This window comes from Culex pipiens, chromosome 3, assembly GCF_016801865.2.
Source record: "Culex pipiens pallens isolate TS chromosome 3, TS_CPP_V2, whole genome shotgun sequence".
NCBI lineage: Eukaryota > Metazoa > Arthropoda > Insecta > Diptera > Culicidae > Culex > Culex pipiens.
Window position 1 is genome coordinate 128,566,405 of NC_068939.1, and position 27,679 is coordinate 128,594,083.

Genomic DNA, 27,679 nt, shown 5'->3' on the forward strand with positions numbered 1-27,679 from the left:
AACATAGTCAAAGTTCATGCTCAAAGATGACATATTTTTTGCTGCTGAAGTGGCTTGTTTTGAAACATTTCGGATCTGCTGATGTTAAAGTTTTCGCTGAAAAATTAGGTGTTTCGCGCATTTTTTGTTCGTAGACTAAACGAAGATCAGCCAAAAGAATCCTTTTTTGCTTTCCACGTGACGAAAAAATGCTTCAGAAGTGGGTGGAATTCAGTGAATGAGAAGAGCAACCGAATGGAAGTTCCATGATTGTGTATCTTTGAAGCGAAATGATAATACAATATTATTTGGCAGGTGCCAATCATAGTTATTGATCATTCATCGCTAACATTTCAAAAAGTTACAAAACATAGGTTTTGCATGAGACATGCTTATTGAAATGTTAGCGACGAATTGGGTCCTAAAATGAAGCTTAGATTGCTGATATTATTGTTTACAACGATAAAGCTTATTTTTCTGAGTACAATGACCCTTTGTACGACCACAAAGAGTTTAAAATGGATTTTTAAATCAATTTTGAAAAATTAACCTCGCGGTCCTTCTTGACAGAAAAGCTCCTACTTGACAGCTCGTTCCAAGGGGACCATAGTTGATCCATCGAAAAAATGTTGTCTCGTCATATTTTTTTTGCATTAAAATGAAAAAAAGTGATCAGAAATGGTTTTTAATCGTGTTTTTTACCGTTGTACATACAAATTGACATAGAGCTTTAGTACCCAATTGGGCCAATCTTGATTTCAACCACCTTTTTTAAGATTTATTGACTTCGAATACCTCAAAAGCTTGACGCCATCGACTTTTTATTTCCAGACAAAATATTATTTTAATTATAGATCGATTACAATACTTGCCGCTTCTTGGCATCATTTTGCAAACAGTAAAGCGGTATATGCACTTCAGAAGGAACCGGTCAAGAAAAAAATCAAATGGACAGCAGAGGCAGCTAAAGCAAGCCAGAGAGGGTGAAGAAAAGCCCCAAGAAATCGCTCCCACGCATTTGTTCTGCTGTTCGTAAAGCTGTTTCTTGACCCCTTTACTTCCGATCTGTGTACTAGCCTCAAATTGGTTCCGCTTTGACAGTTCTAAATTGAGGCCGCTTTAAAATAAATCTTTCCCAGTTCCTGAGGGGAACACCCTTGAAGAGTATCGGGGCCGGCATTTACAAAGCGGATTCAGTGGCAGTTTCAATCTCAACTTAATGTTAACATGTTAAGGTTAATGTTAACATTCCATAGGTCGCCTTCCTAAGGTGTCGTGATAAGGTCCAGTTTGTGACGATACACTACCTTCCCTTTACTAAGCAATCGAATCCAGAAGAGAAACGATCACCAGTTGTGTTGGTCCGAGCCGGGATTTGAACCCCGATCTACCGCTTACTAGGCGGGAGCGTTACCACTAGGCTACGGCCGCTTTGCGAACCACTATTCTGCACCCAGGTTAAGACAAGTTGCACATTCTTTCTTAAATATGGTTTTAAAGCCCTATGCATGATCAAAAACAATTTCTTATAACTTTTAGGGTGTGTTCTCATAACTCCAGAATTGACGTAAATTCGCAAAAGACGTCTTTGAATTAACGTCGAACCGATTGGTTTGTGTCTTCGGAAAAAGTAAACCGCTAACGTTTTTTATAGCGGAAAACCGCACCAGATGGCAGTGATCGCACATTTTCTGTAAATGCTTAACTTTTGAAAACGACGAAACTCTGGAATAAATTTTGAAAATGACTTATATTTTTAAAGCCAAAAATAAAAATTGACAATTTAACTGATTCGGGTGTTTAGGGTGTTATTGCGACTGCTTAATTTGCGTTTAGATTGTCCATAACTGTAGAGATCTAACCTCTAAGTAATAATAACTAGAAATAGGGATAACTCGATGTAAGAGTGCAGAGTGTCAGGCAGACGGAGCGGGTCGTGAGTGGCAGCGGTCGAGAAATAAACAAAGTGATTTTTGATTGAAAAGCTACTGTTTTCTTTATGTTTATATTACGAAATGAAGCGGAAATCACAACATTTGGCGACGAGGATTAAAGATAAGTATATTTTGTTAAGAAATCTAACGGGTTTGAAGTGTTTTTTTGTTGTCAGTGGAAACCTGGGTCAGCAACAGTCATGGCCAAGCTTCCCTGCACCGTGCGGTACACGCGGTACACTTGCACCTCGGGTTTGCTTTGCGCCTGCTTTGTTCGGTTTACACCCGTACCCGACTCACACGAACCGAGGGTATTTTGGTTCATCGCACCAGCGCACCACGACACTCTCGGTTCGCCGCGTCGGTTTTGTGTCTGGCACTCACCCATGGCATGAACCCGGTGTATGAGCCAAGGTGCTTCACTCGATACGAGCCGAGGTACGTGCCGTGGTACGCGCTGGCGGTACAAAACGGGTTCAATACCACGGCGCGTACCACGGCACGCTGGGTTCATGCCATGGGTGAGTGCCAGACACAAAACCGATGGTGCGAGCCGAGAGTGTCGTGGTGCGCTGGTACGATATACCAAGATACCAATACACAAATGGGTTCAGGCACGTACCGAAGCTAGAAAACCAAACCCGCGGTGTGCGTTGGCACTGGCGCATGGGAAGCTTGGTCATGGCTGACGTTTTACGTTGAAGGTACACGCTGCGCTGATCTTACACAATGTGAAATAAGTTTAGGCCGTGTACCCAAAATTGGGTACTTTAATATTGTGAAAAAGATTTGAAGCTGAGAGGGAAGGTTTTGGTTGTTATCTTTGAGATTAGGGAAAAGCGAGTGAGTTTAGGAAAATAAGGTTTGAGAAGGAATATTTTCTCTGATCGGACAATGTATTGTTTCCTTTAAAAAAATATATATATATATATATATTTTGGTTTATAGTTATTGAAGACAAATGTGTGTACGTGCGCAGTGTTAAAAGATTTTATGAGGATGGAACTAGACAGGAAGTTTAACTCGCATTTGCTGATTTAAAGTTCATGTAGATATTTTGTATCAGGAGGGCAAAGTCAAGAAAAAATTCTTCCTATAAACTTTGAAATAAATAGTGACGGTAACCTAAGCATTGCTCGACTTTTTGAAAGAGGTTCTAGAGTGGCATGTAGCATGGTAGGTTTAATTTTTCGGTGAACATGTTTTCGGTTTACACCGTGAGGAATGAAAAAAATAAATAAGTCCAACACCGTGAGGTTTTTCGGTGGATATGTTTTCGGTTTTACACCGTGAGGAATTGAAAAATTAATCAATCTAACACCGTGAGGTTTTTCGGTGAACATGTTTTCGGTTTACACCGTGAGGAATGAAAAAAATAAATAAATCCAACACCGGGAGGTTTTTCGGTGGACATGTTTTCGGTTTTACACCGTGAGGAATGAAAAAAATAAATAAGTCCAACACCGTGAGGTTTTTCGGTGGATATGTTTTCGGTTTTACACCGTGAGGAATTGAAAAATTAATCAATCTAACACCGTGAGGTTTTTCGGTGAACATGTTTTCGGTTTACACCGTGAGGAATCAAAATATAAATAAATCCAACACCGTGAGGTTTTTCGGTGAACATGTTTTCGGTTTACACCGTGAGGAATGAAAAAATAAATAAATCCAACACCGTGAGGTTTTTCGGTGGTTGTTTTCGGTTTTACACCGTGAGGAATTGGAAAATTAATCAATCTAACACCGTGAGGTTTTTCGGTGAACATGTTTTCGGTTTTACACCGTGAGGAATGAAAAAAATAAATAAGTCCAACACCGTGAGGTTTTTCGGTGGATATGTTTCGGTTTTACACCGTGAGGAATTGAAAAATTAATCAATCTAACACCGTGAGGTTTTTCGGTGAACATGTTTTCGGTTTACACCGTGAGGAATCAAAATATATATAAATCCAACACCGTGAGGTTTTTCGGTGAACATGTTTTCGGTTTACACCGTGAGGAATGAAAAAAATAAATAAATCCAACACCGTGAGGTTTTTCGGTGAACATGTTTTCGGTTTTACACCGTGAGGAATGAAAAAAATAAATAAGTCCAACACCGTGAGGTTTTTCGGTGGATATGTTTTCGGTTTTACACCGTGAGGAATTGAAAAATCAATCAATCTAACACCGTGAGGTTTTTCGGTGAACATGTTTTCGGTTTACACCGTGAGGAATCAAAATATAAATAAATCCAACACCGTGAGGTTTTTCGGTGAACATGTTTTCGGTTTACACCGTGAGGAATGAAAAAATAAATAAATCCAACACCGTGAGGTTTTTCGGTGGTTGTTTTCGGTTTTACACCGTGAGGAATTGGAAAATTAATCAATCTAACACCGTGAGGTTTTTCGGTGAACATGTTTTCGGTTTTACACCGTGAGGAATTGAAAAATTAACCAATCCAACACCGTGAGGTTTTTCGGTGAACATGTTTTCGGTTTACACCGTGAGGAATGAAAAAAATAAATAAATCCAACACCGTGAGGTTTTTCGGTGGACATGTTTTCGGTTTTACACCGTGAGGAATGAAAACAAAAATAAATAAATCCAACACCGTGAGGTTTTTCGGTGAACATGTTTTCGGTTTACACCGTAAGGAATGAAAAAAATAAATAAATCCAACACCGTGAGGTTTTTCGGTGGACATGCTTTCGGTTTTACACCGTGAGGAATGAATAAAATAAATAAATCCAACACCGTGAGGTTTTTCGGTGGTTGTTTTCGGTTTTACACCGTGAGGAATTGGAAAATTAATCAATCTAACACCGTGAGGTTTTTCGGTGAACATGTTTTCGGTTTTACACCGTGAGGAATGAAAAAAATAAATAAGTCCAACACCGTGAGGTTTTTCGGTGGATATGTTTCGGTTTTACACCGTGAGGAATTGAAAAATTAACCAATCCAACACCGTGAGGTTTTTCGGTGAACATGTTTTCGGTTTACACCGTGAGGAATGAAAAAAATAAATAAATCCAACACCGTGAGGTTTTTCGGTGGTTGTTTTCGGTTTTACACCGTGAGGAATTGGAAAATTAATCAATCTAACACCGTGAGGTTTTTCGGTGAACATGTTTTCGGTTTTACACCGTGAGGAATGAAAAAAATAAATAAGTCCAACACCGTGAGGTTTTTCGGTGGATATGTTTCGGTTTTACACCGTGAGGAATTGAAAAATTAATCAATCTAACACCGTGAGGTTTTTCGGTGAACATGTTTTCGGTTTACACCGTGAGGAATCAAAATATATATAAATCCAACACCGTGAGGTTTTTCGGTGAACATGTTTTCGGTTTACACCGTGAGGAATGAAAAAAATAAATAAATCCAACACCGTGAGGTTTTTCGGTGAACATGTTTTCGGTTTTACACCGTGAGGAATGAAAAAAATAAATAAGTCCAACACCGTGAGGTTTTTCGGTGGATATGTTTTCGGTTTTACACCGTGAGGAATTGAAAAATCAATCAATCTAACACCGTGAGGTTTTTCGGTGAACATGTTTTCGGTTTACACCGTGAGGAATCAAAATATAAATAAATCCAACACCGTGAGGTTTTTCGGTGAACATGTTTTCGGTTTACACCGTGAGGAATGAAAAAATAAATAAATCCAACACCGTGAGGTTTTTCGGTGGTTGTTTTCGGTTTTACACCGTGAGGAATTGGAAAATTAATCAATCTAACACCGTGAGGTTTTTCGGTGAACATGTTTTCGGTTTTACACCGTGAGGAATTGAAAAATTAACCAATCCAACACCGTGAGGTTTTTCGGTGAACATGTTTTCGGTTTACACCGTGAGGAATGAAAAAAATAAATAAATCCAACACCGTGAGGTTTTTCGGTGGACATGTTTTCGGTTTTACACCGTGAGGAATGAAAACAAAAATAAATAAATCCAACACCGTGAGGTTTTTCGGTGAACATGTTTTCGGTTTACACCGTAAGGAATGAAAAAAATAAATAAGTCCAACACCGTGAGGTTTTTCGGTGGATATGTTTTCGGTTTTACACCGTGAGGAATTGAAAAATTAATCAATCTAACACCGTGAGGTTTTTCGGTGAACATGTTTTCGGTTTACACCGTGAGGAATCAAAATATAAATAAATCCAACACCGTGAGGTTTTTCGGTGAACATGTTTTCGGTTTACACCGTGAGGAATGAAAAAATAAATAAATCCAACACCGTGAGGTTTTTCGGTGGTTGTTTTCGGTTTTACACCGTGAGGAATTGGAAAATTAATCAATCTAACACCGTGAGGTTTTTCGGTGAACATGTTTTCGGTTTTACACCGTGAGGAATGAAAAAAATAAATAAGTCCAACACCGTGAGGTTTTTCGGTGGATATGTTTCGGTTTTACACCGTGAGGAATTGAAAAATTAACCAATCCAACACCGTGAGGTTTTTCGGTGAACATGTTTTCGGTTTACACCGTGAGGAATGAAAAAAATAAATAAATCCAACACCGTGAGGTTTTTCGGTGGTTGTTTTCGGTTTTACACCGTGAGGAATTGGAAAATTAATCAATCTAACACCGTGAGGTTTTTCGGTGAACATGTTTTCGGTTTTACACCGTGAGGAATGAAAAAAATAAATAAGTCCAACACCGTGAGGTTTTTCGGTGGATATGTTTCGGTTTTACACCGTGAGGAATTGAAAAATTAATCAATCTAACACCGTGAGGTTTTTCGGTGAACATGTTTTCGGTTTACACCGTGAGGAATCAAAATATATATAAATCCAACACCGTGAGGTTTTTCGGTGAACATGTTTTCGGTTTACACCGTGAGGAATGAAAAAAATAAATAAATCCAACACCGTGAGGTTTTTCGGTGAACATGTTTTCGGTTTTACACCGTGAGGAATGAAAAAAATAAATAAGTCCAACACCGTGAGGTTTTTCGGTGGATATGTTTTCGGTTTTACACCGTGAGGAATTGAAAAATCAATCAATCTAACACCGTGAGGTTTTTCGGTGAACATGTTTTCGGTTTACACCGTGAGGAATCAAAATATAAATAAATCCAACACCGTGAGGTTTTTCGGTGAACATGTTTTCGGTTTACACCGTGAGGAATGAAAAAATAAATAAATCCAACACCGTGAGGTTTTTCGGTGGTTGTTTTCGGTTTTACACCGTGAGGAATTGGAAAATTAATCAATCTAACACCGTGAGGTTTTTCGGTGAACATGTTTTCGGTTTTACACCGTGAGGAATTGAAAAATTAACCAATCCAACACCGTGAGGTTTTTCGGTGAACATGTTTTCGGTTTACACCGTGAGGAATGAAAAAAATAAATAAATCCAACACCGTGAGGTTTTTCGGTGGACATGTTTTCGGTTTTACACCGTGAGGAATGAAAACAAAAATAAATAAATCCAACACCGTGAGGTTTTTCGGTGAACATGTTTTCGGTTTACACCGTAAGGAATGAAAAAAATAAATAAATCCAACACCGTGAGGTTTTTCGGTGGACATGCTTTCGGTTTTACACCGTGAGGAATGAATAAAATAAATAAATCCAACACCGTGAGGTTTTTCGGTGGACATGTTTTCGGTTTTACACCGTGAGGAATGAAAAAAATAAATAAGTCCAACACCGTGAGGTTTTTCGGTGGATATGTTTTCGGTTTTACACCGTGAGGAATTGAAAAATTAATCAATCTAACACCGTGAGGTTTTTCGGTGAACATGTTTTCGGTTTACACCGTGAGGAATCAAAATATAAATAAATCCAACACCGTGAGGTTTTTCGGTGAACATGTTTTCGGTTTACACCGTGAGGAATGAAAAAATAAATAAATCCAACACCGTGAGGTTTTTCGGTGGTTGTTTTCGGTTTTACACCGTGAGGAATTGGAAAATTAATCAATCTAACACCGTGAGGTTTTTCGGTGAACATGTTTTCGGTTTTACACCGTGAGGAATGAAAAAAATAAATAAGTCCAACACCGTGAGGTTTTTCGGTGGATATGTTTCGGTTTTACACCGTGAGGAATTGAAAAATTAATCAATCTAACACCGTGAGGTTTTTCGGTGAACATGTTTTCGGTTTACACCGTGAGGAATCAAAATATATATAAATCCAACACCGTGAGGTTTTTCGGTGAACATGTTTTCGGTTTACACCGTGAGGAATGAAAAAAATAAATAAATCCAACACCGTGAGGTTTTTCGGTGAACATGTTTTCGGTTTTACACCGTGAGGAATGAAAAAAATAAATAAGTCCAACACCGTGAGGTTTTTCGGTGGATATGTTTTCGGTTTTACACCGTGAGGAATTGAAAAATCAATCAATCTAACACCGTGAGGTTTTTCGGTGAACATGTTTTCGGTTTACACCGTGAGGAATCAAAATATAAATAAATCCAACACCGTGAGGTTTTTCGGTGAACATGTTTTCGGTTTACACCGTGAGGAATGAAAAAATAAATAAATCCAACACCGTGAGGTTTTTCGGTGGTTGTTTTCGGTTTTACACCGTGAGGAATTGGAAAATTAATCAATCTAACACCGTGAGGTTTTTCGGTGAACATGTTTTCGGTTTTACACCGTGAGGAATTGAAAAATTAACCAATCCAACACCGTGAGGTTTTTCGGTGAACATGTTTTCGGTTTACACCGTGAGGAATGAAAAAAATAAATAAATCCAACACCGTGAGGTTTTTCGGTGGACATGTTTTCGGTTTTACACCGTGAGGAATGAAAACAAAAATAAATAAATCCAACACCGTGAGGTTTTTCGGTGAACATGTTTTCGGTTTACACCGTAAGGAATGAAAAAAATAAATAAATCCAACACCGTGAGGTTTTTCGGTGGACATGCTTTCGGTTTTACACCGTGAGGAATGAATAAAATAAATAAATCCAACACCGTGAGGTTTTTCGGTGGTTGTTTTCGGTTTTACACCGTGAGGAATTGGAAAATTAATCAATCTAACACCGTGAGGTTTTTCGGTGAACATGTTTTCGGTTTTACACCGTGAGGAATGAAAAAAATAAATAAGTCCAACACCGTGAGGTTTTTCGGTGGATATGTTTCGGTTTTACACCGTGAGGAATTGAAAAATTAACCAATCCAACACCGTGAGGTTTTTCGGTGAACATGTTTTCGGTTTACACCGTGAGGAATGAAAAAAATAAATAAATCCAACACCGTGAGGTTTTTCGGTGGTTGTTTTCGGTTTTACACCGTGAGGAATTGGAAAATTAATCAATCTAACACCGTGAGGTTTTTCGGTGAACATGTTTTCGGTTTTACACCGTGAGGAATGAAAAAAATAAATAAGTCCAACACCGTGAGGTTTTTCGGTGGATATGTTTCGGTTTTACACCGTGAGGAATTGAAAAATTAATCAATCTAACACCGTGAGGTTTTTCGGTGAACATGTTTTCGGTTTACACCGTGAGGAATCAAAATATATATAAATCCAACACCGTGAGGTTTTTCGGTGAACATGTTTTCGGTTTACACCGTGAGGAATGAAAAAAATAAATAAATCCAACACCGTGAGGTTTTTCGGTGAACATGTTTTCGGTTTTACACCGTGAGGAATGAAAAAAATAAATAAGTCCAACACCGTGAGGTTTTTCGGTGGATATGTTTTCGGTTTTACACCGTGAGGAATTGAAAAATCAATCAATCTAACACCGTGAGGTTTTTCGGTGAACATGTTTTCGGTTTACACCGTGAGGAATCAAAATATAAATAAATCCAACACCGTGAGGTTTTTCGGTGAACATGTTTTCGGTTTACACCGTGAGGAATGAAAAAATAAATAAATCCAACACCGTGAGGTTTTTCGGTGGTTGTTTTCGGTTTTACACCGTGAGGAATTGGAAAATTAATCAATCTAACACCGTGAGGTTTTTCGGTGAACATGTTTTCGGTTTTACACCGTGAGGAATTGAAAAATTAACCAATCCAACACCGTGAGGTTTTTCGGTGAACATGTTTTCGGTTTACACCGTGAGGAATGAAAAAAATAAATAAATCCAACACCGTGAGGTTTTTCGGTGGACATGTTTTCGGTTTTACACCGTGAGGAATGAAAACAAAAATAAATAAATCCAACACCGTGAGGTTTTTCGGTGAACATGTTTTCGGTTTACACCGTAAGGAATGAAAAAAATAAATAAATCCAACACCGTGAGGTTTTTCGGTGGACATGTTTTCGGTTTTACACCGTGAGGAATTGAAAAATTAATCAATCCAACACCGTGAGGTTTTTCGGTGAACATGTTTTCGGTTTTACACCGTGAGGAATCAAAATATAAATAAATCCAACACCGTGAGGTTTTTCGGTGAACATGTTTTCGGTTTTACACCGTGAGGAATGAAAATAATAAATAAATCCAACACCGTGAGGTTTTTCGGTGAACATGTTTTCGGTTTTACACCGTGAGGAATCAAAATATAAATAAATCCAACACCGTGAGGTTTTTCGGTGAACATGTTTTCGGTTTTACACCGTGAGGAATGAAAATAATAAATAAATCCAACACCGTGAGGTTTTTCGGTGGATATGTTTCGGTTTTACACCGTGAGGAATTGAAAAATTAACCAATCCAACACCGTGAGGTTTTTCGGTGAACATGTTTTCGGTTTACACCGTGAGGAATGAAAAAAATAAATAAATCCAACACCGTGAGGTTTTTCGGTGGTTGTTTTCGGTTTTACACCGTGAGGAATTGGAAAATTAATCAATCTAACACCGTGAGGTTTTTCGGTGAACATGTTTTCGGTTTTACACCGTGAGGAATGAAAAAAATAAATAAGTCCAACACCGTGAGGTTTTTCGGTGGATATGTTTCGGTTTTACACCGTGAGGAATTGAAAAATTAATCAATCTAACACCGTGAGGTTTTTCGGTGAACATGTTTTCGGTTTACACCGTGAGGAATCAAAATATATATAAATCCAACACCGTGAGGTTTTTCGGTGAACATGTTTTCGGTTTACACCGTGAGGAATGAAAAAAATAAATAAATCCAACACCGTGAGGTTTTTCGGTGAACATGTTTTCGGTTTTACACCGTGAGGAATGAAAAAAATAAATAAGTCCAACACCGTGAGGTTTTTCGGTGGATATGTTTTCGGTTTTACACCGTGAGGAATTGAAAAATCAATCAATCTAACACCGTGAGGTTTTTCGGTGAACATGTTTTCGGTTTACACCGTGAGGAATCAAAATATAAATAAATCCAACACCGTGAGGTTTTTCGGTGAACATGTTTTCGGTTTACACCGTGAGGAATGAAAAAATAAATAAATCCAACACCGTGAGGTTTTTCGGTGGTTGTTTTCGGTTTTACACCGTGAGGAATTGGAAAATTAATCAATCTAACACCGTGAGGTTTTTCGGTGAACATGTTTTCGGTTTTACACCGTGAGGAATTGAAAAATTAACCAATCCAACACCGTGAGGTTTTTCGGTGAACATGTTTTCGGTTTACACCGTGAGGAATGAAAAAAATAAATAAATCCAACACCGTGAGGTTTTTCGGTGGACATGTTTTCGGTTTTACACCGTGAGGAATGAAAACAAAAATAAATAAATCCAACACCGTGAGGTTTTTCGGTGAACATGTTTTCGGTTTACACCGTAAGGAATGAAAAAAATAAATAAATCCAACACCGTGAGGTTTTTCGGTGGACATGCTTTCGGTTTTACACCGTGAGGAATGAATAAAATAAATAAATCCAACACCGTGAGGTTTTTCGGTGGACATGTTTTCGGTTTTACACCGTGAGAAATGAAAAAATAAATAAATCCTACACCGTGAGGTTTTTCGGTGGATATGTTTTCGGTGGACATGTTTTCAGTTTTACACCGTGAGGAATTGAAAAATTAATCAATCTAACACCGTGAGGTTTTTCGGTGGACATGTTTTCGGTTTACACCGTGAGGAATGAAAAAAATAAATAAGTCCAACACCGTGAGGTTTTTCGGTGGATATGTTTCGGTTTTACACCGTGAGGAATTGAAAAATTAATCAATCTAACACCGTGAGGTTTTTCGGTGAACATGTTTTCGGTTTACACCGTGAGGAATCAAAATATATATAAATCCAACACCGTGAGGTTTTTCGGTGAACATGTTTTCGGTTTACACCGTGAGGAATGAAAAAAATAAATAAATCCAACACCGTGAGGTTTTTCGGTGAACATGTTTTCGGTTTTACACCGTGAGGAATGAAAAAAATAAATAAGTCCAACACCGTGAGGTTTTTCGGTGGATATGTTTTCGGTTTTACACCGTGAGGAATTGAAAAATCAATCAATCTAACACCGTGAGGTTTTTCGGTGAACATGTTTTCGGTTTACACCGTGAGGAATCAAAATATAAATAAATCCAACACCGTGAGGTTTTTCGGTGAACATGTTTTCGGTTTACACCGTGAGGAATGAAAAAATAAATAAATCCAACACCGTGAGGTTTTTCGGTGGTTGTTTTCGGTTTTACACCGTGAGGAATTGGAAAATTAATCAATCTAACACCGTGAGGTTTTTCGGTGAACATGTTTTCGGTTTTACACCGTGAGGAATTGAAAAATTAACCAATCCAACACCGTGAGGTTTTTCGGTGAACATGTTTTCGGTTTACACCGTGAGGAATGAAAAAAATAAATAAATCCAACACCGTGAGGTTTTTCGGTGGACATGTTTTCGGTTTTACACCGTGAGGAATGAAAACAAAAATAAATAAATCCAACACCGTGAGGTTTTTCGGTGAACATGTTTTCGGTTTACACCGTAAGGAATGAAAAAAATAAATAAATCCAACACCGTGAGGTTTTTCGGTGGACATGCTTTCGGTTTTACACCGTGAGGAATGAATAAAATAAATAAATCCAACACCGTGAGGTTTTTCGGTGGACATGTTTTCGGTTTTACACCGTGAGAAATGAAAAAATAAATAAATCCTACACCGTGAGGTTTTTCGGTGGATATGTTTTCGGTGGACATGTTTTCAGTTTTACACCGTGAGGAATTGAAAAATTAATCAATCTAACACCGTGAGGTTTTTCGGTGGACATGTTTTCGGTTTACACCGTGAGGAATGAAAAAAATAAATAAATAAATCCAACACCGTGAGGTTTTTCGGTGGACAGGTTTTCGGTTTTACACCGTGAGGAATGAATAAAATAAATAAATCCAACACCGTGAGGTTTTTCAGGTCAAAGGTTTCAAAGTATTTAAATCGTGAGGAAAAATATAAATTTAATATAAATTTATTTATTGAGTACCGTACGTTGAGGGATTTTAAATAATCATCAGAGGTTTGGCGTCGATTACAAAATATTTTCAGGATGCTGACGTAAGCTGTTTCGAAAGGCGAGGATAGTGTTAAGATTGGAAATAGGAACAAAAATAACCTGCGGGAAAACTTCAGGAAAAATCTATCATGATTAAAACTACGAAAAAAACAAAAGTTTAATATTATCAAAAGGTATATAAATGATTTTCTTTAAAAAAAATTTGAGTTCTTTAAGAATATGTGGAGTTAACAATCCAGGTAAAATATACAGTTATAAGTGGTATGCTAGTACAATAAAATTTAAGGGATGTACTGAAGGCAAGAAGTGGAAGATTTCAGTAACGGAATCAATGAAAGAGAACGGATAAATCAAATGTAACTTTTAGAAACGTTGACCATTCGAAAGGTAAACTTTTCGCTGCGCTCTCTCTATCTCTACCTAGTTTCTCTCGTAAGAATTCTTTCTGACTTTGTAGGTACTGAGAGTTAGGGCTGTAGCAAGAGAAAACGGTCTATGTTTAATTTGTAGTGTAGCTTGTAAATTCCAAAACTGTTGGTTTAATTCTTCAAATCGGTAATTTTCTTATATTTTTTTTTGTTCATAGAAAAAAGGAGGGGATGAGAAGAGATAATAAGTACTGGCGTCCTAATTCTTGAATGTAGAGAACATCCTGAACATCTTCAGGATCCGAACAAATGCCCATGGACTGCGAGTAGAATCATCGACCAGCGACTTCACTGAAGCTGTCTTAAATTATGGAATACAAATGAATGTCCAACTCCTCAGCTAAAACAAAAGGGAAGTAAAATGAGGATTTATTAATTATTTGAAATTTGTATACTTAAATTCAATTCTATTCAAGGTACCATTTTCCACGACGAGAGTTTACCACATGTTGGAACGGGAACGTTTATCAACTGAGAACGAGAAGATGAACTGATCAATCTAGGAGTATTATAAATTCATGTGTGTTGATTCACATTATCTCATTGTAATTAATTTGAAAAGATACAGGTTTTTCTGCCTTGCGCTTTTCCTGTCAAATCAGATCAAAGTCACTCGTATGCCTGCTCTAATGTTCATAGTAAGACTTGATGTTATTAGGTTTCTTCATCTAAAATAGTTTATAAATAACAAACTTGTAAATAACTGGTTTGCATTGTCAGTAAAACTTTATTTGATAGAAAAGGAGGAATGTAGAGATCTAACGTCTAAGTAATAATAACTAGAAATAGGGATAACTCGATGTAAGAGTGCAGAGTGTCAGGCAGACGGAGCGGGTCGTGAGTGGCAGCGGTCGAGAAATAAACAAAGTGATTTTTGATTGAAAAGCTACTGTTTTCTTTATGTTTATATTACGAAATGAAGCGGAAATCACAACAATAACCATGAATGTTCCGTTAATCGTTCAAACAAGGCATCATTGACTAACAACGATTTTCAATTCAAGTGTAAGTTTTGACTGATGGGGTGGTTTGTGCCAAACTGATGCTAGTTAGCATCAAGGAACTCTAGGTTAGACCGGGGCAAACAATAATTTCCCCGGCAATGTGTCAGTTCCTTTGTTGAATATGAGTAATTCTCGCTGAAAGTGGACCACTATTTACACAAGGTGCTCAAAAATCAACAGCAATGTACTTTTCCAATAGCCCCCACCAAGTTATGAAAGAAACCATGTTTGGTTGGTTAAATTTGTCCTCACCTCGGCTCCACGAAGCTAAATAATTTTTTTAATTGGTAATTTTTTGACTTAGGCGCGCCTACAAAATTGCTAATAACTTTTCAAAACTTCAACGAACCCTTGATGTTTAGAGGTGTTTTGGAAAGGAAATGAGCAAAGCTTTCGAATGCACTTGTCAGAAAAATACCGTTCCATACATTTTTTAGCCACAAAACACCAATGTATTTTTAAAAGTCATTTTTGAAGGCCGGCGCCCCGCTTTATCGAAAAACTGACAAATCCATTCGAAAGCTGAGACGATTTCACATAAAGGACCAATAAATCTAAGGTGTATGTTCCTCCTATCTTTTTTAATCTAATTTTGATTCTGCGAGCGCAGCGCTCCGTTCGCATTTCGGGCACCCAAAATGTCGCAATTGGCTTGCCCCATTTTAAGGTTTTGTCAAAAAATAAAGGTGCTCACTTTTTAAATGATAGTTTATTGTCCAAGGATCAAAATGCACTTTCGATAATTGACCAATATTTATGTTTTCGGGTTCTTCCAGGCAATTTAATGTCGAAAAAATGTTTTTTTTTTAACTTTTTTTTTGTAAAATGCTCACTTACAATTGGGTGGACTTTTTATCAGTAGGACTAATGAATGTAGCATGTAGGAAATTTCACCACGAACATTTGTCTCTAAAAGAAAACGTATTTCCGATACTCCAGTGCCAAGATATTTTAGTTTTAGTGAGAAAAAAAAGTGCCAATTTTACAAATTTCTCAGAATTAACAAGCACAGCCTATTATTTACATGCGGCATATGTTTTGGAGGCCAGAGTATGGTTTCTTATAGTTATTTTGGTCGCTGAATTCGGATCTGGAATCAAATTTCAGATAAACAGTGAACAGTGATATTTTAGCCACGCTCAAATATTATTTGCGTGTATTCCCCATAGCCACTTAGGGATCGGCAGCCGAAGCCGCTAAACATTACGCCACGAGGCCTCTCAAAACAATCAGAAGTTGAAAAAAATAATCTCCATTTAAAAAATCCGTGAGTAAAATATCAATTAAAGGTGAGCGAAAGATGAAATATGACCGAATTCACTAGCGATTAAAATTACAGCATATTACCACAAATAACTTTTGGTCGTGGCTCCAAGTTTAACTGTTAATCTGAAATTTGATTCCAGATCCAAATTCAGCGACCAAAATAACTATAAGAAACCATACTCTGGCCTCCAAAACATATGCCGCATGTAAATAATAGGCTGTGCTTGTTAATTCTGAGAAATTTGTAAAATTGGCACTTTTTTTTCTCACTAAAACTAAAATATCTTGGCACTGGAGTATCGGAAATACGTTTTCTTTTAGAGACAAATGTTCGTGGTGAAATTTCCTACATTCTACATTCATTAGTCCTACTGAAAAAAAGTCCACCCAATTGTAAGTGAGCATTTTACAAAAAAAAAAGTTAAAAAAAAACATTTTTTCGACATTAAATTGCCTGGAAGAACCCGAAAACATAAATATTGGTCAATTATCGAAAGTGCATTTTGATCCTTGGACAATAAACTATCATTTAAAAAGTGAGCACCTTTATTTTTTGACAAAACCTTAAAATGGGGCAAGCCAATTGCGACATTTTGGGTGCCCGAAATGCGAACGGAGCGCTGCGCTCGCAGAATCAAAATTAGATTAAAAAAGATAGGAGGAACATACACCTTAGATTTATTGGTCCTTTATGTGAAATCGTCTCAGCTTTCGAATGGATTTGTCAGTTTTTCGATAAAGCGGGGCGCCGGCCTTCAAAAATGACTTTTAAAAATACATTGGTGTTTTGTGGCTAAAAAATGTATGGAACGGTATTTTTCTGACAAGTGCATTCGAAAGCTCTGCTCATTTCCTTTCCAAAACACCTCTAAACATCAAAGGTTTGTTGAAGTTTTGCAAAGTTATTAGCAATTTTGTAGGCGCGCCTAAGTCAAAAAATTACCAATTAAAAAAAAATATTTAGCTTCGTGGCGAGGTGAGGACAAATTTAACCAACCAAACATGGTTTCTTTCATAACTTGGTGGGGGCTATTGAAAAAGTACATTGCTTTTGATTTTTGAGCACCTTGTGTAAATAGTGGTCCACTTTCAGCGAGAATTACTCATATGTATTTGATTGCACCATTGCACAGAGCTAAGTCAAGAAATTGATAAATATATTTTCATTTTTAGCATTTCGGTAGTTATGAGTTCTGAGACAAGCTTTTTGAATTTTAAGAGGCATATATTTATTATATTTATTATATTTATCATTTTTTAATACAATAGCGCCAAATAATTGACAAAAAAGTATCTGAATGCAAATCAAAATTCTCGCTTACTTGTTGATTTCAACTTAGCTAGGAATTTGCAGAAGATTTGTTATGAAAAATTACACTTAAGTCGGCAAACTCGATTTTTTTATGGCAAACTATATTTGCAACTTCCATAATGGAGACTTGCATGCAATTTACGTCCGACGTTAAATCATTCACGTCACGACGTCAATTCAAGTGAAAGACGTTTTTATACCTGAAACGGTTCTTCCACCTGGAAAGTTTGAGGTGGAAATTTTCAAGATTTTCCGAGAAAATCCTTACAAAAACAACTTCAAATATCGTTTTCAAAGTAAGCAAGCATGCTGAAAAAGATTTTGAATGAAAAACATGTGTGAATTGCTGAAAAACTATAAACGTCTACAGATGAACCGGTAACGTAAATTAAACGACGTGAATTCAGGAGTTATGAGAACACACCCTTATTTTCATTTTAATGCAAACAAATTAATTGACAAGACAACATTTTTTCGATGGATCAAATATGGTCCCCTTGGAACGAGCTGTCAAGTAGGACATTTTCTGTCAAGTTATTTTTTTAAATTGAAAATCCTTTGTAAATCCTTTGCGGTCGTACAAAGGGTCCCTGTACTCAGAAAAATAAGCTTTATCGTTGTGAACAATAATATCACAAATTAAAGCTTAATTTTAGAACCCAATTCTAAAAAATCTCGAGAATTCCTCACCTGTTGAGAAACACTGCTCTAGACGTCAGATCTGTATAAAATATAGATCGCCCAAAACCGGGAATACACAAAAGGCTTGTACATAGAAGTGAGTACAGCCGTTGTCTGTCAAATCTAGAGTAAATTTTAAAAACAACCTATGAGTCATGAGCGAGCATTCGGCCCTGTCTAAATTTTTTTTGAAAAATTCAAAGTGCACGTGTTCCTGGGGACCTCAAACTTCATGCTTCCCCTCAAGTTGAACCTGCGCAGAAATTTTGTTGGTCGGTGTTATCAATAGCAAATAAGGAAAATATAGTAGAAATGACTCACCAAATTTTCCAAACTTTTCAATAAACTCGTATTTTTTTTACCAAGATTTTGAAAGAAAGTCTCTTCGAAAACCTGTGTAAAAATTAACACAGATCTGTGTAATAAAAGAACACAGATTTAACAGCTATAGCTCTGTAGAACTGATGCAAAATTCTGTGTTATGTGGATTCAAACAAAATAAAAAAAAACAATAATTTAAATAACAAGTCATAACCCCAACATTTGAACGAAAAAAGTGTTTTTAAATGCATTTTACACTAGTTCAGTTCTAGAGTTTTTTTTGAAAAGGTCCTATAAACAAAATTTTCAATTTTTGCTTTTTGGGTGTTTTTAGAACCGCCTTGAGTCAGGGGTATTCAAAAACACCTAAAAAGCAAAAAGTGAAAATTTTGTTTATAGGACCTTTTCAAAAAAAACTCGAGAGTTGTTTTGCAATCATTAGTTTTCAAAAACAACAGTTGGTGTCAAACCATCGGGGGAAAATTTAAAAAAAATCAAAGCATTCTTGAATAAACCCAAACTTGTTGAAAGTGATTCTAAACGCAGGGGACTGCTTTTCAATTGATTTCAGCTAATTGCACTTGAATTCCCTTTCAAATTTCGATTTAAAAAAAAAAATTGCCCCCTGCTTTTAAACTTATTTTTGAGTAAATTAAGTTTTGGCCGAAGTTTTTGTAAAAAAATATTTTTGATAAAGCTCGATAAATTATTTTTCGGCGTGCACTTGCTGGATTCTGCAACTTTCGAACATCAAATATGCGTGCGCACGTCCCAATTTCAACCCTGGCCAAACTTTCGCAAACGTCGTCACCTGTCAAAGGCCCCGTCAGAAAGTTTTTCTGTCTTTCCCAGCCCGGAGTGTGTTGAAAATCGCCCACAGCCACGACAATGTCCACGATAAATTTGCCCCTAAACCTGACCGTTCGCGTCCACCCGGTCGTTCTGTTCCAGATCGTGGACGCTTACGAGCGCCGTAACGCCGACTCCGAGCGCGTCATCGGAACTTTGCTGGGTAAGTCCACTTTCGGGATTGAATCTCGGTGGCGAACATAACCTTGCTTTTTCTTCCTGACGTCTTGGGGGAAACAAATTTTGATGACGCTGGATTTATTCAATTTTTTGTAGGTTCCGTGGAGAAGGGTATCGTCGAGGTGACCAACTGCTTCTGCGTGCCGCACAAGGAACATGCCGACCAGGTCGAGGCCGAACTGGGCTACGCGTCCGATCTGTACGACCTGAACCGGCGGGTCAACCCGTCCGAGAACATTGTCGGTGAGTAACAACTGAGAGAGGGGAATGTGGGGTGGGATGGGAACAATTTGACTTAATTATTTTTTAATGTTTTCAGGTTGGTGGGCCACCGGTCAGGAGGTGACCAACCACAGCTCGGTCATCCACGAGTACTACGCGCGCGAGTGCAACAACCCGATCCATTTGACGCTGGACACGTCGCTGACGGCCGCTCGGATGGGCATCAAGGCGTACGTGTGCGTCTCGCTGGGCGTCCCCGGTGGCAAGACGGGCTGCATGTTCACGCCGATCAACGTTGAGGTCACCAGCTACGAGCCGGAGGTCGTCGGTCTGTCGCTGTGCGCCAAAACCATCGGCGTCCAGTCGAACCCGGCCCGACCACGCACGGTTTCGCCAATGCTAGATTTGGCCCAGGTTTCCGAGGCGTCCGGCAAGCTGCAGACGCTGCTCGGAGAGGTGCTCAACTACGTTGAGGACGTCCTGGCGGAGAAGCAGCAGCCGGACAACTTTGTCGGCCGTGCCCTGCTCGATCTGATCCACTCGGTGCCGAACATGAAGCACGAGGAGTTCGCCAAGATGTTCAACTCGAACGTGAAGGACCTGCTGATGGTGGTCACGCTGTCCCAGCTCATCAAAACTCAACTGCAACTGAACGAGAAACTGACCAGCCTGACGTCGTTCCTCAGTTAAGTGACACGCGGGATTTGTGAGACAGTTTTTATGAACAGTGAACGATTCGATTTGCAAAAAGTGTATCGAGCGCAAACAAGGTAGAGCAGAAGGAAAAAGGACAGTGTTTCAGACGTTAGACGAAAAGTCGCGCGCGCGCAAGCGCTTGAATTCCAAGTGTGAAGTTCCAAGGAGGCGATAAAGCTGCTGTGGATTATCTCACAAAAAAAAAGACTGTGTTTTATCATTGCTAGAGAAAGTGTCCCAAAAGTCTCAAATTTAATTGTGTTTAGGTAATTCAACTGTTCATCGATTTCAAAGCCGCGTATGACTCGGTCGATCGCGATGAGCTATGGAAGATCATGTACGAAAGCGGCTTTCCCGGGAAGCTGATCAGAATGGTGAAATCAACGATGGACGGGGCACGGTGCAGCGCGAAGATTCCTCCGGCCTCTGTTTCAACATTGGGCTTGAAGGTGTTATGAGGCGGGCGGGCTTCAAGATACGGGGCACGAGGACATGGACATTGTCGGCAGAACGTTCGAGGAGGTGGCTAGGAAGTACACTGAATTGAAGCGGGAAGCGGATAAGGTTTGATTGAGGGTGAATGTGACGAAGACGAAGTATCTGTTGGCAGGATGAACCGAGTCCCTTAGGACTTGCATAGGACCGAGCGTGACAATCGACGGCGACGAGTTCGAGGTTGTGGAGGAGTTTGTGTACCTTAAATCGTTGGTCACGTCGGACAACCGCAGCAGAGAAATTCGGAGGTGCTTCACCATCGGTAGTCGTGCCTACTTTGGACTCCACAAGACCTTAAGGTCTGGTACCCTTTTTCGACGTACAGAGTGCATTATGTACGAAACGCTGATAAAAACCGGTCGTTCTCTACGGGCACGAGACGTGGACGATGCTCGAGGAGGACCTACAAACGCTTGAAGTTTTCGAACGACGAGTGCTTAGGACGATCTTTGGCGGCGTGCGTGTGAACACTGTATGGAGGAGAAGGATGAACCACGAGCTGGCGCAACTCTACGGCAAGCCAATTATTCGGAAGGTCGTTAAAGCTGACCGAATCCGGTGTTCTGGACACGTCGCAAGAATGCCGGACGCGTCGGGACGATAACGATAATCTATCGTTATTGTTATCGTTATTTAAATAATTCTATCGGCGATAATCTTATTGCTGATAACTCATTTTTAAAATCTCTCTAAAATCGACCATATTCAACCATATCATGTTAAATTTTCAATGCTTTCACCAAGAATCAATTTTTTTTAAATCTTGTATGTTTCAAAGAAAAATATGTACTCAAAATTGTTCTCAAAATACCGTATTTTTTTCAAAAGTACTTTCATAATTTGCAATATGGGTATCAAACGAAGCGAAATTTGGTTTGTTTTTCACATTAATATTGTTTTTTAATGTACTTAAATTATCAGAAAATACCGTATTTTTTTCGAAAGTAATAAAATTTTGTAAATTTGCAATACATATGGGTATCCAACGAATTGAAGTCTGTATGCTTTTTCAATTTTTTAGATTTTTTTTAAATACTAAAATTTTCATAAATTTTCAAAGCATTCGCTAAGAATATTCAATTTGCAAATGTAGTAAGTTTCAATGTATAAATATGTACTCAAAATTGATCACAAAATACGGTATTTTTTCGAAAATACTCAAATTTTCCAAAATTGCAATATGAGTATCAAACGACACAAAATCATGTTTGAAACATACACAATTTAAATGTATGTATGAAGCATGAAAAAAATCGCTTCGTTTGATACCCATATTGTATATTTCTTGACTTTTTTTTGATAAGGTCCTATAAACAAATGTAAACATTGAGTGTATCCCTTTCACACCTTATGTCACACACTCAATGTTTACTTTTGTTTATAGGACCTTATCAAAAAAAAGTCAAGATTTTAAAAATTTGAGTAGGGCAGGGTAGTCATCAATGAGACACTTTTGGTTTTCAACTTTCAACGATTTTTCTAATTTTTTCATCAGCATGTTTTAATGAGCTGTTTGTTGCATTATCTTTCTTTTAATGTGTTCTAACATTGACCAAAATATGAGATCGATCCGCCATCTACAGCCAGAGTTATTCAACTGTCTCATTGAAGACGCACTTGGTAGGAACAATGAGAGAGCTGGGGAACAATGAGACACATTTTTCTAGTAAAACATCATGTTTTTGCATTGTTCCATTGCAGGTTACTTGCCTTGAACATTTTAGAGAAATTTTGCCAAGGGACCATCCACAAACCACGTGGACACTTTTTTTGGAAATCTTAACCCCCCCCCCCCCTCGTGGACAATTGTCCATACAAAAAAAACTTTTTTGTATGGAGCGTGGACAATCGCCATACCCCCCCCCCCCCCTAAAGTGTTCACGTGGTTTATGGATGGTCCCCAACATGAAATTTTTATTAACAAAAGTTACACTAAAAAGAATTTAAATTTTGTAAAATCCATGTATTAATGCCAAATAACTTTGTATTTTTGGTTAAATGAAGTTTAAACTCTATAAATATGCCAAAAATCACTTTAAATCCATGTTTTGAAAGATTTCCATCGATTTTGAAAAGTTTAATGAAGAAAAATCAAAGTGTCTCATAGTTACCCATGGGCTGAAATGAGTGGGGAACAATGAAACAGCCCTGCATTCTGGGTATATTCTAAATTTTGGCCAAATCTAATGAAAGGAAATTGTAGCCCAACTCAATCCCTATGGAACGTCGAAAGAAATTTGAAGAAATATTAGTTTTGGTGTAAATGGCAGCCTACGAGCGAAAAAGTAATTTTTGTCCATAATTTACTTTTAAACCCCAGAATCAAACATTTATGAATAACTTTTCAAGGGAGCGTCCATAACCAAAGGCACTTATATGGCAGACGTGTATCCGGTAGACACACTTTTCCCCCAAATATGAGCCTGATTGGTTGAAACTACGACTTGTAGGAGCAATTTTATCATTGTTCCCCGTGTCTCATTGATGACTACTCTACCGACGACTCTACCCTATTTAAAAAAAAAACGATATTTTGTGAAAATTTTTGTAATTAAAAAAAACTCTAATAAATTGAAAAAGCATACAAAATTACATTTCGTTTGATATCCATATTGCAAATTTTGAAAATTTTAGCATTTTCAAAAAAATACGGTGTTGTGTGAAAATTTTAGTATTTTACAAAAATATTTTAACAAAGTGAAAAAAACATAAAAATTCCGCTACGTTTGATAACCATACTGCAAATTATGAAAATTTTAGTATTTTCGAAAAAATACAGTATTCTGTGAACAATTTTGAGTACATATTTATACATTGATACTTACTACTTTTGCAAAAAATATTCTTAGCGAAAGCATTGCAAATTTAACATGATATGGTTGAGTTAATTGATTGAAGAAAGATTTTTAAAATGAGTTATCGTTTATTATCGGAGATTGCCGAAGCCTACCTACAAGTTCAAAGTTCATTTCATGAAAGCCAGTAAACGAATAACGGATAATCGTGGTTCAGATTCAGGTCGCGGAAGTTCAGCAAGGACGCCTTCAACCGCTGGTCAGTAGCAGAGCTGAAAATGTCAGGGGTCCTGACGCGAAAATCGGCGACGCATACACGATTTTTTCAGATCCATTCACTGAACCGCAAAACCGTGACATAAACAAACCCGACTCAGTCGTGAGTGCCCTAGCTCTCTGAGCAGCTGCATTGCGAGGCAGTAGTCGACCAACGCTCATTCGACGTTGCACGCACACACATAAAGAAACAAGTTTTTACACAAAAAGTTGGTATTTATGCGTGGAAATGTAATTTTGAATATAAGTTATGGTTGTTTTAAGTGTTTTGCACAGTCTAGAACCATTCAATTGTTTAAAAATAGTCAAAACAGTGTTTAGAGAGGATTTTACGAGTCAGTCATACGACACGAATTGAGTGAGTGTAGCTCATTTTTTCACGTCTCTCATTCTCCAGCAGTCGACCGGCACGAGTCAGGCGGCAGTGGTTGAACGGACACAGTAGGCTTACAGTCAGATGCTAGCAGTGGACTGACATTTTGGTTTGCTTCATGTGTACGCTGGGTTGGAAACATTTTGCAGGCCTGGTCAGTAGGATTACTGACCAGCTCAAATCTCGCATCCACGTCCAACCAACCAGTATCAGCCGCCCAACGCACGGCTAATCAACCGGGTGAACTCAAGTCCACCTACGCTGAGGGAGCTGGAAGAAGCCGTGAAGTTTATTAAGTTCCGGAATAACGCCAGAAATAGATCAAAATTGCTCAATGCTGACACCCAGTTGTCACATCATCAGACAAGACAAACCGGACTCGCCATGAGTACGACGAAAATGAAGCACATGAGAGGTCACCGGCTCCTCAAGACTCACCCTTTTAGCTGTGGATTGTGATGTGCTGGAGATCGCTGGTAACTGCCGAAAACAACGACACCAGCCTAGAGATCCAGACCCAAATACACTTTGCTAATCGCGCCTACTTTGGATTACGGAAAGCCTTGACAGCTGCATGGGCGTCACGCAACTGACTCTGTACAAGACACTGATTAGACCGATATTTATAGTGAAAGTTCCCTAGAAAGAGAATCTGGTGTGGCATTATGCTGTTGTGCATAATCCTGAAGTTCTCTGCAATGTGATCATGCTACGGCTACGTCCGTAGAAGCCAAGAAATCAGTGCTTTTGACGCGACGTTAAGCGGGCACTTATGAAAGCGAAAGAAGAGAACCGTCAACAGTGGAAATCCTTCAACGCGGTCCTGTGGTCTATTGGAGAGCAGGACGCATAACTAAGTAAAATATCTGCTTCAATAACTCAAAAACTGTGCTCCTTAGGTAAAAAGTATCCAACTAAAGAAAAGATTTACGCAGGGAGATGTGAAGATTGTCATCGTAAATCTGATAGGTAGAAGATTCTACTAGCTGATTAACAGATTTTCAGTCTGACTAGTCTCTTTTATTACACCACCGACCTAACTGGCATCAGGCTGAACCTTTTTGTTGATGTTCGGAATTAAGAACGACAGCACGCTGCACAGCAGCAAAATAGAGCACGTTATGCCGAACGTCAGCTCGCACTGACTATCCAGCAGCAGTCCGGCCAGATTCGTGCCGAAAACGCCCCCAATGCGGCCACACATCAGCGAGATTCCTACCGCCATTGCCCTAAAAAACAGAAATTTGTTAGTAAGATTAACAAGAATCAAATCAGCAACCTCACCTCAAGCTAGTGGGAAACAAATCCACCGTAACGGCACTGACCACGCTCACGGTGAAGCCACTCATCATCATCAGGATGTACAGCCACATCGAAAGCAGCGGGATGTCCACGAGAACCGCCAGCACGCCACAAGCGCCACACCCCGTGAACACAAACACCAGAATGGCCAACCTGCCAACGGCGTTGACCAGCAGCCCGATCACCAGAAAGCCCAGCACGTAGATAATGTCCAGCGTTATCGAGTAGCCGTACGTGGCGAGCGATAGCGATTGGGTGCAGGTCGGTTGATCCGATGGCTCGAGAGGATTGTGCGCGTAGACAATGTCGCACAGGGTGATTCGATCGATGCCGGCTTCCTGCGCTTTGACCAGCTGATCGAGCAGCCCCGGGAAGAACATGAACATGCCGTGGGCGGTGATGTAGGTGCCGAACTGCAGGAAGCACATGAGGATCGTTTTGTGGAGGTAGGGTCGCTTGAACAGCGGCGCGGTTTGGTTCCAGATCAGCTCCAGTACGGCTTTGACTCCTTTGGAGTGATCGCGAGAGGGCTGAACCTCGGCTTCGCCGAGGATTAGTTGGATTTGCAAGGGAGATTCTGCGTTACCGTTATTGAAGCGATGTATCCACTGGATGGTTTCCGTAGCTCGCTTGACGTTGCCCTGATTAAGGTCGAATTTTGGGCTTTCGGGGAACTTGAGCAGCGCGATAGCGCTGATGAAACCCGGAAGTCCGCAGATAACGAGGAACAATCGCCACGGACGGTACACAATGTCGAGAATTGGGATGGTGAAGGCCCAGCTCTGGTTGATGATGATGTACGCAAGTCCGGGAAGCAGTGGACAACCGATCGAGTGTACGAAGGAGGCCGCCATGATGGCTCGCGATCGATCGCGTGAGTTGTGGAACTCTCCGAGGTACGCGTAGATTGACGCTGAAGCTCCACAAATACTGAAAAAAATAATCTTTCAAATTAATAATCAAGCTCGAAGATCGCGATCAACACCTACAAGAACCCCGTCAAAAACCGACAGATCGTGATCATCCAAAAGTTGGTCATCATGCTGGAAGCGAACGATACGGCGTTGGTCATCAACAGGGTCGGAATGATCACCTTCCTTCGGCCCAACGTATCCGCCAGGAATCCCCACAGATGCGAACCCGCGATCGTTCCCGCCAGCGCCATCGCACCAAGAATTCCCTTCTGACCGGACGTGAGCTCGAGATCACACTCGGCCACGGCGATCACGTAGCTGATGCTCAGCATTTCCAACATGACCGCGGCCAGCACCGTTCCGGCGATCGCGATCAGCACGTAGTTGAAGCGACCAAATTCTATTCGAACGAACCACTTGATCATTTGATCTTACGTATTGAATCAGTTGAGATCGAACTTACTTGCCAGCGTGAGGGCATCCTCGAACGAGACACGCTTCGGACAATTCGCCGCAGAATCGCCCGTGCCATCTATAATGTGAACAAGCGTCCTAAATTTACATGGTTAGGTTCCGAAGGGGGCTTACCAGCAGAACCAGACTTCACCATCGTTTTGCCGTCCATTCTAGTGGGCTACCGTTTTGCAACTGAACTTCTCAGATCGTCTTGCTTCTCTTGTACAGGACAAGGTAGGTCATTGTGGTGAAATTGGCCTATTCACAGAGTGAGTTTGATAAAATTTGCATATCAGCTGCCGCTGTGTGAAATTGAATCTACGGTCTACGGTAAATATTTGATCGTCAAATACGCGAGCTTGTTGTTATACGGTGCCGCTCTCTAGGAAACAATGGGCATCGCGATGATGGGTGAGATGAACTGATAAGCAGATTAAGATATTTAGGATGCCGGGTGTACGATGCGTCCTGTTTGCATAAGACCACCAGCTTGGCGGATGGTAGAAAGGTCAGTGAAGTGTTTCTCTGAGAACAAAATTTGTTTTTGAATGTTGTGTATGATAGAGAAAAAAATGCCGTTATTATTTAACTATTCCATGTACTATTTTGAAAATTCCTGGAACTTGTTGTTGATATACGAGCTCAAATACCGTGAAAATCTGCTTCAAATTCCCTCCTTGACTTGATACATAGTTTAACTAACAGGTTATGGTACCCAATAAAATAACAATCTACAAAAAAATAAGGCCATTGTGAATATTTTTGAAAGTTTATGTCGACCCTCCCCCATTCAAAAGCGGTCCTTAAAATCAGGGGCAATTTGTTTTTTTTCATTGGGCATCAACATTTATTTGCAAAAAGAAATCTAATCAA

General features: G+C 39.3%; 2 protein-coding genes across 2 annotated transcripts; one reads left to right on the forward strand and one right to left on the reverse strand.

Annotated features, from left to right (window-relative positions):
- Nucleotides 1-19,079: 19,079 nt before the first annotated feature.
- Nucleotides 19,080-20,274, forward strand: LOC120414837 (eukaryotic translation initiation factor 3 subunit F). Its single transcript, XM_039576163.2, has 3 exons — nt 19,080-19,260; nt 19,374-19,520; nt 19,597-20,274. Exons 1-3 carry the CDS (start codon nt 19,137-19,139, stop codon nt 20,187-20,189), a joined length of 864 nt encoding a protein of 287 aa, XP_039432097.1. The 5' UTR covers nt 19,080-19,136; the 3' UTR covers nt 20,190-20,274.
- A 4,852-nt stretch (nt 20,275-25,126) lies between these two features.
- On the reverse strand, nt 25,127-27,054 carry LOC120414788 (synaptic vesicle glycoprotein 2B-like). Its single transcript, XM_039576100.2, has 5 exons — nt 26,939-27,054; nt 26,814-26,882; nt 26,426-26,750; nt 25,419-26,366; nt 25,127-25,363 (listed from the first exon to the last, which is right to left on the reverse strand). The coding sequence occupies exons 1-5, from the start codon at nt 26,973-26,975 to the stop codon at nt 25,171-25,173; spliced, it is 1,572 nt and encodes a 523-aa protein (XP_039432034.1). The 5' UTR covers nt 26,976-27,054; the 3' UTR covers nt 25,127-25,170.
- Between the last annotated feature and the right edge of the window lie 625 nt (nt 27,055-27,679).

What these genes read in the sequence shown, in the direction of transcription:
- LOC120414837 (XM_039576163.2), top strand. Translation starts at nt 19,137, where the DNA reads ATGTCCACGATAAATTTGCCCCTAAACCTGACCGTTCGCGTCCACCCG. An exon ending in CGTCATCGGAACTTTGCTGG is followed by an intron (nt 19,261 to 19,373) that starts GTAAGTCCACTT and finishes AATTTTTTGTAG; the next exon opens with GTTCCGTGGAGAAGGGTATC. An exon ending in CCCGTCCGAGAACATTGTCG is followed by an intron (nt 19,521 to 19,596) that starts GTGAGTAACAAC and finishes TAATGTTTTCAG; the next exon opens with GTTGGTGGGCCACCGGTCAG.
- LOC120414788 (XM_039576100.2), bottom strand. Translation starts at nt 26,975, where the DNA reads ATGGACGGCAAAACGATGGTGAAGTCTGGTTCTGCTG. An exon ending in GGATGCCCTCACGCTGGCAA is followed by an intron (nt 26,751 to 26,813) that starts GTAAGTTCGATC and finishes TCGTTCGAATAG; the next exon opens with AATTTGGTCGCTTCAACTAC. An exon ending in CGGTTTTTGACGGGGTTCTT is followed by an intron (nt 26,367 to 26,425) that starts GTAGGTGTTGAT and finishes TATTTTTTTCAG; the next exon opens with TATTTGTGGAGCTTCAGCGT.